The sequence below is a fragment of the Rhagoletis pomonella genome, unplaced genomic scaffold (assembly GCF_013731165.1).
Source record: "Rhagoletis pomonella isolate Grant_MI unplaced genomic scaffold, Rhpom_1.0 Rhpom_scaffold_06465, whole genome shotgun sequence".
NCBI classification, from domain to species: Eukaryota; Metazoa; Arthropoda; class Insecta; order Diptera; family Tephritidae; genus Rhagoletis; species Rhagoletis pomonella.
The window spans coordinates 1-9,559 of record NW_023464997.1 but is presented as its reverse complement, the minus strand read 5'-3'; the positions used below and the strand labels follow the sequence as shown (position 1 = coordinate 9,559).

The window sequence follows — 9,559 nt, the reverse complement described above, 5'->3', positions numbered from 1 at the left end:
TTGGCCATACCGGACACGGTTATGGGATTGACATTTGTTGCTGCTGGTGTATCTGTGCCCGATGCCCTAAGCTCAATAGCGGTAATCAAAGAAGGTTTCGGCGACATGGCCGTATCGAATGCGATTGGCTCGAATGTCTTTGATATCCTAGTGTGCTTAGGTCTTCCGTGGTTTATACAAACGGCCATAATAAAGCCGGGCTCGCACGTCAATGTCATTTCGAAAGGTATGTATACATACGTACTTAATTAATTTTTTATTTTTTATTTTTTGTTTAATGAGTGCGAAATGCTACATGCATGTATATATGTACATATGTACTCTGGTATGTATGTACGTAAATACATATGTACATAAATACATATGGGAGCTACTACTGCATATTTAAGTAAATCGAAGTCGATGCTGAGGAATGGCTATGGTCAGGATTGTGCATATGTATGTAATACGTATTTAATTGAATGTACATTTGCTTGTGTATGAATGATAAGCAATTAGTTTTATATAAATTACTGTGTGCACATGTACTTATGTAAGTATGTCTTTTCTATTATTTTTATTCAATCAAAGTTCAATTGTTAATACACACCTTCAATTTAAAATTCACTATAGTTTTTTTGTTAAAGTAAATGCAATTTAACCAAAGCTAAAAAAGTTAAGCATCGTAATTAGCGATTTGCAATAAATTCTATTTCACTATAGTATGCAGTTGTTGTCACATTATTTTTTGGATTTTAAACTTACGTGCATATATTTTATATTCGGATATTCGTGTAGGCGATTGAAATTCGAATATCCGATTAAATCTGTTAATTTTACCATCCTAATGTCCGGTTGATATCCGTCATTTTGTTAACCGGATATTCGGATTTTCTGGACGTTAAAAAAATCCGGATACAACTGCCAGCCCTAATTTAAGTCTACAAATTTTTTACAACATTAATTGATTAGTTGCGGCTCATACTCCGAATATGTATGCCCAAAGTTTTAACAGAAAACCCCTGTAAGCTCATTATGTATAGGTTAGGCACTTGGACATAAGCATCTGTCACCCTCAACTGTTTACCTGCGACCAGAAAAAGAAATCCAGCTTTGGCATATGTTCCGCCTTCGCTTTTCTCGATGAAACCGCCTCGAGAATACCCTTCTTGTCCAACTCAACCGCAAAGCAGTTTCCTGCTATCATTATAGCTTAAATAGTACTGATATAAGTCTAAATACACCAGAAAAAACGAAAGCAAAACAAAGAGAAGTCGAAAATGCCCCTGCTAGCTTTGAGGGCAGCGTGAGCGAGTCCAAGAATCTGCTAATCACTTGTATATTAAATTAAATATTTACCTCATGCAGTTGAACAGCTAATCGACTATTTTCTTAAAAGGTAGCAGATGACAATAAATCCCAACTAAAGTATTAAACATGATAAAATATGGCTTCCACTTCGATAAATACATCTAAAATACTAGTGAAGACACCGATTGGAATGAGTGGAACGTTACAGTTTTCAAGTAGTTTTAAGCGAAAACTGGTTTTCGTTTGGCAGATTTTACATGGACGAAAACACATGTTTTAGTTCGAAATCCAGTTACAGCAACTAAAACATGTTTTCAATGTCGGTCCGAACATGGTATTAGCCCTCATTACTTAAAAAAATTAATTTGCTAGATCTCGTTAGTAAAACTTTCAATATGGCACGAACGAGAGTTAAACTCACACTGTGAAAATGGCCTTAGGCTAGGTTGGATTTTCGTTGCTGTCCCCATCCAACGTTGGGAAGAAGCACAATTAGGCCGTCGTGGGTCCATTGTTATATCATAGTAAAGGCTCCTTATATGTTGCCTGTTCCTGAAAATGAAACCAATTCGTTGATGTAATGAAGGTCTCAAAATCATATACATATCTAAACGACCCTAAGTTAAGCAACAAATCTTCAAATACTTAATTCTTTTATATGCATAGTACTTATTTATTAACTTTTTTGCACTTATAATTAGGGGATTCACAAGACGTGTTAACGTCGTAAAATTTTAAGCCTATTTTTTTTTTATATATAAAATTACCGTTAAAATGCTTTTAGAGGATTTATAACTACACCGAAATGTTTTTAATTCGATAAAAATATATAATTAGCCCCCCTAAAACCATTTTAACTGTTATTTTACATAAAAAAAATGTTAAGCTTAAGATTTTACGACGGTTAACACGTCTTGTGAATCCTCTAAATGTTGTAAATTTTTTAACTTTTAATATTAAATACAAATAAATTGTTGATATTTTTCACTATAGACTTTTTTGATATATCGTATGTATGTACATACATACTTTTTAATCCATGCATATGCAGTATAACTGATTTTGCTCCTACCGATTCAGCAAATAAAAGCTTAAGATTAATCGTAATCCAAACAGAGTATTTAGTAGAGTTATTCGATTAAAATTGATCAATCCCCGCCACTCCATTTTAAAAACCCAATCATGCAGTATGGCAACGTTGGACCGGGGATCACCTCGTTAATTCAGAATTATCTCGCGAAATTCCCGAAATTAATTTGGAACAAGGGTCAGACCAGCCAAATATTGCCGAGTTGTCAGAAATCTGTGCTACAACTCACCAACACCTAGGTTCGAGTCCCACTCCGAGCGATTCTCAAAAAAAATTTTTTATTTTAATTTTTTTAGTATATATTTTTTAATTATAAATAGTTTTATCTTTTTTTATTTTAGTTTATCTTCTTTTTTATTGTTTCACATAATTCTTTCATGTTACTCAAATTTTTTAGACTTTAATTTTATTTAAAAAGGGCAATATAGTTTATACTGGGGTACAACTTTGATCAGATCAACTATGCCGTTAATGCGGATCAACGTAGCCGTGAACTAGCCTCCATATTTCCATGCTGGATTGAAACACTCTGTCTTGATTAAATGCATTAAAAGTCACGCAAATAATTACGTCCTTTCCCTTACGGCTACTTTAAAGGCTATGTAGGGCGTTCTGCCCTTTTACTGACGATTTATTGTCAGAGAAACTGGCGTGAATGTAACCTTTTGCTATGTGATCTTAGGGATACTACCAGTGACTAGCTTACTTCGGTTAGAGAGACTAGGGAATTATGCGACTTGCATTAAATATGTATCATCGTCGGAATAAAGAAGTTGTACTGCAATGCATTTTACACCGAGCGACAAAACATTTTACACACGCAAAAAGGAATATATTCGCGAAACTATGGGTAAATTATAGTAACACTTGCCTACATAGTTTTTGTATCTGATGTCAGGTTTTTTTTTTGAAGGGCTTTGGAATTTAAAAAATATGATTATTTCAAAAAATTATTTTAAAAATTCAGTGCAATGTAGAATGACAATATAGGTATCATTAAAAAAATCTGTAGAACTATAACAGAATAAGTTTTTTGGTACATAAGGGCGAAGGGGTACGGAAAATGTCCTTTACAAATTTTGTCCTTAAATATCATTTGCAATATTTTTTTTCTTAACTATTGTTTGAGGACTAATGTACGCACGACCTCATCATCGATTTTCGTCCTGCTAACTTTATTAACTTAAAAAGATAAAATTTATTAATAGCGAATTTTCAATACCTATTCGTTCTTGTAAACCCAAAAACTTTATTGTTTTTAAATTTTACCCGTATTGTTATTCTACATTGCACTGATTTTTTAAATATTTTTTTTTTTTAATCAATCATATCTTGAACATTTCGAAGCGCTTTGAAAAAAATCTTGACGTCAGAATGAAAAACTAAATACGCAGTTTAACTGTATTTGGCCCATAGTTTCATAAGTATATCGATTCCTTCGTGTGTTTTGAATTTTTTTTTTTGTTTTTGTTACACGGTTTTATATTGTATCAGCACTGATTACTTTCAACTTATCGTATTTAACAGTAGATTTTATTGCTAAATATGTATGTCACTATGTACCTATAAAGTATTGAAATTTTTCTTAGAATTTTGTTTACAATCACGTTACTATTGATGCAACTTTTGATGCATATATACATCCATCATTTACATAAACATAAATTTTTATCAGTGCTTATAAATAGATTTCAACTTTCTCGCCTCCAGGTTTGACATATTCCACTTTGTCACTTTTCTCGACGGTCATCTTTCTCATCTTATCCACACATTTGAACGGCTGGAAATTGGACAAACGACTTGGCATCATCCTAATGATTTGGTATTTATGCTTCATAACATTGGCATCGTTGTATGAATTAAATGTATTTGGATACATGAACCCACCGGAATGCACCAGTAAATATTAATAAGATTCATAATTGACAATTACATACTTGCATCTACAGAATCTCATAATATTTGTATTGTCTTTACTTTCAGGTGATTACTAAGTACATACTAGACCAAATGTGGCTGTAATAAAAATATATGAAAAAATAATAAGGAGGAGGCTAAGGGCACAACAAGTTATTGTAAAAGCTAATCAACAAATCACAGAACTAAGTTGCACACAAATAGATATTTACAACTGTTGATGTATGTTATGTATTTGCGTAAGCTGAAAAAAAAAAAAAAGTTTGTAAAACTGGGTCGACGTCAAGAAGGTTTCGCAGATTACGTATCTACGTACATACATATGTATGAATGTAAGAAAAATCAAAACAATGTAGATACATCTACATATAAAAAATCCATACATACCTATTAATTGATACCCTGCAGTAAAATTAAGAGACAGTCTGACAAAGCGCTAGTTCCGAACTACATACTATATCAGAACTAAATCTGAACTAGCGCAAAACGGATGCAGAGCGGGACAGTTGAAACTTGCGTTGTATTGTACTCGTACAATACGAAAGTAGCAAGCATCGTTGGCCGTGAGTTCAAATTGCGGTGGGGGCAGTTGTAAGTTTTCAAAGTTAATGAATTCAAATTGTTGCGTACAGCTTGCAATAATTTTTATTTTTATTTTATTTTTTTTTTTAATAAAATATGTGTAACAAAAATGGAATCTGTAACAGAAAAGAAAAACCAAAAAAAAATATCCAAAAATCGAATCTTAAAAACGTTTTTTAATAAAAAAAAAAACTGTTCAAAACGGAAGCGGTTAAAACTAGTTGCAAAGTAATGCACTGGGCGACAGTTGCCACCGGCAATGACATGTAAAACTGGACAGTCGAAAGCATTGCTTGGGTCTAGTTCTACGCTAGTTCTGAGCTGCGTCAGATTTCCTGCAGGGTATGTATGTATGTATGTATATATATATATGTATGTATTTATGTATGGTTTTGCGCAGAACAGATGCCACTGGTAGGCTTGAAATGGATTTTGTTGTGTTGCTAAGCGGACTGGATGGATGGCTGGCTGTGCAGTGAAGCTGGACAAATGCATTTGTTAAGTTTATTCCACGCTTTGATCTCTCGTTTTCTTATTATTATTCTCCAATCCCATCAATCGCATCCTCTAACGACAAAGCAGAAATCAGAAGCTTAATGTACAGAATCAGCACCAAACTCCATATCTCATTGCATAAACTAGACTATGTAATACCAAAATACTAAAATATGTATGTGCATAATTATGCACTTACACGGCGTTTACATAAGACAATTTTGCCAAGACAAAAGCAATGCATTCACACTTTTTCACTACTACATTCACACTTCTCTCATTGTCTTCATCGTCACTGTCCTTGATTTTTCGAAGACAGTGAATTGGACAATTAGGTCACGTCTTAATAAATTTGAGTAAATAATATGAAATTCGCGCCAAACGACGCTAACGGCGGTTGCTGAAAAATAGGTTCTCTCCGTAACAATCCGGACCGGATGCGGTAATTAGAAAATAAGCGAAAAGTTTGCTCTCAAAAATGGAACATAATGTTTTTTTGTCACTTAAATGTAAACTCTTTGAAATTTAATTTTCGTTTTACAAATTTGATTTTAGGTATATAAAGATTAAAAATACATCAACAGGCCATTCACTATTCCTTAAAAGCACCAAGTAAATGCAGGCAACATGTAAACCCAAAACAGCTGATATGCACTTTGACACTTTATCCATTTTTACCCGGAGAAAATGTCCGGACTATTTCGGGACTTACGATCCAATACGTTCCAATTTTCGCTCTCTATTTCCTATTTTGTTGAGTACGGTAATTATTTCTGGGCTATTTTGGGCAACCGCGTACGGGAAAGAACCTTATGTATTGTGGTTATAATTATCTGGACGCCTACTTTACACAACAATTTGACAACTAATACATATTCTCAATTGTCTTGTCTCAAATTGTCTTATGTAAACGCAGTGTTAGGTATACATATGTACATATGTTTGTTTTGAAACGACAGACTCGAACCTACATACATATGTACATACACACACATGCATTTATTTTTGTAGGCCTTATGATTGCAAAACAGACTTAATTAATCATCGCTACTCAGCGCATATGTACATATAAACATACATACATACATACGACGAAACAAAACAATATCGTGTGTGGGGGGTTGGGTGGAGAAGGTTTGTGCATTGAACAAAAACAATAATAACCTCGAATTGGATGGTAAATTTGCATTAAGATTGAATTGATTATTTTATTCCTATTCGCATGACACCTCCCGCCCAAGAACCATTGCTTAATAGTATGTACTTCACTGTGTAGGCGGTGCACATGTGTGTGTAACACAATTAAAACTTCATCTAAACCCGTAAATGCCTCGTAACTTATAGGTAAATGCCTCGTAAACGTATTTAATTTTGTATGGAAAATCGGTTTACATATTTACGAGGTTTACGTGGTTACGAGGCATTTACGCGTTGCCATGAATACCCATAATGAAACGAAAACAAAAAATATTACGTAAACGATTAGCACGGCACCATATTTACAATAATAATAACAACAACATTTTAATAAATATAGAACAAATCAATTCGTAAAAGGACATAAAGTGTTAGACCATACGTTTTTACATCGCACGAAGCAACAAGTTAAATAAATATATGTACACATACATGTAAATGTATGTATGTACATTCATATGTAGTATGAAATAAGAAATTGATTACTCCTTAAAGAAATGTATTAGATCAAGCCTAAAATAAATGAAACCGTTATATAAATATTGCTATTTCCGAGACCCTCCGGTTTGATGAACTGGATGATACAAGTAAAAAATACAAATTAATTTTTTCAAGTTGCCAGGCATCTTTTGAATCAAATATTTAATTTGTAGCTGCAATATTGCGAAAACTAGCTCCGAAACAATGTGACCAGGTTAGCCTTTTCGAGACTAGATTTGGCAATTATATTTTTGCTCTAGAGTCGAAATTTAAGGACTAGTTTCGTGTTTTTTTTCTGGCTACCCTGGAATGTTTGAGAATAATCTTTGCAAGTTCGGGCAGCCAAGATGAAAGATTAATTGAATTGCAATGGTAAATTGCTACAGTAAAACATATGCAACTATATTCTTCTTATTTTTTGTTGACGCTGTAACCGCCTAAGCGATTTTTGCTTTAATAGACCAGAAAGGGGCCGACTGCGAAGCTTTGAGTGAAAAATTTAAAAATCAATTTAATAATTACCGTTCACTTGAATTTGTAGAGATGCTGTTAAATTCTTTGGCATAAGAGTGCTGACTTTTTAGCTTACCTTAGTGAGCTTCAACTTTTTCTAACCATTTTTCACGTTAGTTTGGCTTAATTTTTTGTGATCATATGGTCACACTGCACCGAAGTCACACAACTTTTAGTTCCGCAAATAAATTCTTTTATTTATGTTTTGCTCAGTAAAGCTACTGAAATTTCACTTATTTAGTATCCAAGACATCGAAATGAGTATACATACATTTTCTAAATATTTATGTTTCTTAAGTCCTTTGAGCCTAATGCCGAATTTCCACTCGGCATTAAAATTGCAAAAAATTGGAAGCATTTAAAAAATGTGATGTGGAAATGAATTTAAGGACTACTTTTTTAACGTAATGACAAAAATATTTTTTATTGCCCAAGTTTGTCATTACAGTTTTTGCCATTTAATGCTTAGTGGAAATCCAGCATTAAAAGCTATTTATTAATTTTTTTACGTCTTGTCGAATAATAATGTTTTATTGTTTTGGAATACATTGAGACCTTCCACATTTCTTGTAAAAACCGGGAAAAATGTAATTGTTTTCATTTTTTGGGCAAATAAATAGCGGAGCACGACAAAATCCTAGCAAGTTTGTGCCGCGCAACCAATTGTAACTGATTCCTATAAGGATATTCCGTAGAATCAGTTTGCTACCAGCATTTTGCCGAAATCTCAATAAATAAACGAAGCATTAAATATAGAAATATTTTGTATGCAATATGTTTCGCTATATCTTTTAAGAAGTCAACATCAAATTGAGAAGTCTCAGAAACAGCGATATTGCCATAAATGAAACGCTATAAACCGTTAGTAACCTTAGAGATAATTATTAATTAAAGACAACCAAAAATAAATAAATAAATAAATAGGTTAACGCAGCTACACTTGCACTCACTGAGAAATGTAGATAGGACGAAATAATCAAGTAAATAAATAATTAATAAGAAAACACAAATGTTTAGAAATAAAATAATACAAAATAATAGATAATGCAATAAAGCGTGGCCAGCATATTATTTGAATATACACATACATGCTTACATATGTACATACATATCTGTAAATGTTTTTGCTATTTTTACGGGAAAATGAGTTGTTCTTTTGTTGAACGAAATACTACACAATACACTTTCCACATCGCTTTACTAATATTCCTATAGCCTTAATAAAAATAATTTGAATTGTTGCCGTCAAAATGTCCCAGAACAGCTGACTTCACTTGATCATCAGTGCTAAATTGTCTTCCTCGCAAGTCGGATTTAGAGAATATTTAATAGTGGTCACTTGGCCCGAATCTTGACTATACGGGGTATGGTTAGTGTTCGTCCGATATCAACATGTACTCATTAAAAGTAGCGAAAATAATACTCGATGCTCCTTGAAGTATAGCCAAAATATCGAGTCTACCTGCACTCAAAGGTACTCAGTCTAAATACTTTAGTTCAGTTACCAGTTACGTTATAAAATATACTGTGAAGCCTTCGAGAACCGCCCTTTAGAAGGAACCGAAGGCACAATAACGGAAAATAAACTTCGTGCTAGCGTATTAAGCGATCTTTCATATCCTCCTATTTTGGAATGGGGTTACTTTAAAGTGGTGGAACAGCAGATGTTAAATAATGAAAAAGCGATTTCTTGTTTTGGATTTTTCTGTTTCAAAACGATTACTCCATGAAACTTTTAAAATTCATAGACTGGGTTTACATCCTCCTCTGATTCGCTACTACTATTTCTGTCCACTTTTAAGCGCTCTTTTAGTCTTGCCATTGCACTTAAAGAAGAGGGTAGTCCACCTAGAAAAAAAAATTTGCCAAATATTCATCATATTTATATACCTATGGACGTATTTTCAGTTACATAATCTTTATCTGAGATTGCAGCATTTCAATGAACTAATCTCCTAACGCTGTGAAGTACCTGATCAAATGATGCCTAAATTT

At 33.2% G+C, this 9,559-nt stretch overlaps 1 protein-coding gene across 1 annotated transcript; it reads left to right on the top strand.

Moving 5' to 3' along the window:
- The first annotated feature begins 6 nt into the window (after positions 1 to 6).
- Positions 7 to 4,980, top strand: LOC118755511 (probable sodium/potassium/calcium exchanger CG1090). Its single transcript, XM_036490346.1, has 3 exons — positions 7 to 226; positions 4,091 to 4,279; positions 4,364 to 4,980. Exons 1-3 carry the CDS (start codon positions 22 to 24, stop codon positions 4,372 to 4,374), a joined length of 405 nt encoding a protein of 134 aa, XP_036346239.1. The 5' UTR covers positions 7 to 21; the 3' UTR covers positions 4,375 to 4,980.
- Positions 4,981 to 9,559: the final 4,579 nt, after the last annotated feature.

Excerpts from the sequence above, each read along its gene's own strand:
- LOC118755511 (XM_036490346.1), top strand. The coding sequence starts at position 22 with ATGGGATTGACATTTGTTGCTGCTGGTGTATCTGTGCCCGATGCCCTA. Across the intron at positions 227-4,090 it reads CGTCAATGTCATTTCGAAAG|GTTTGACATATTCCACTTTG; the intron begins GTATGTATACAT and ends TCTCGCCTCCAG.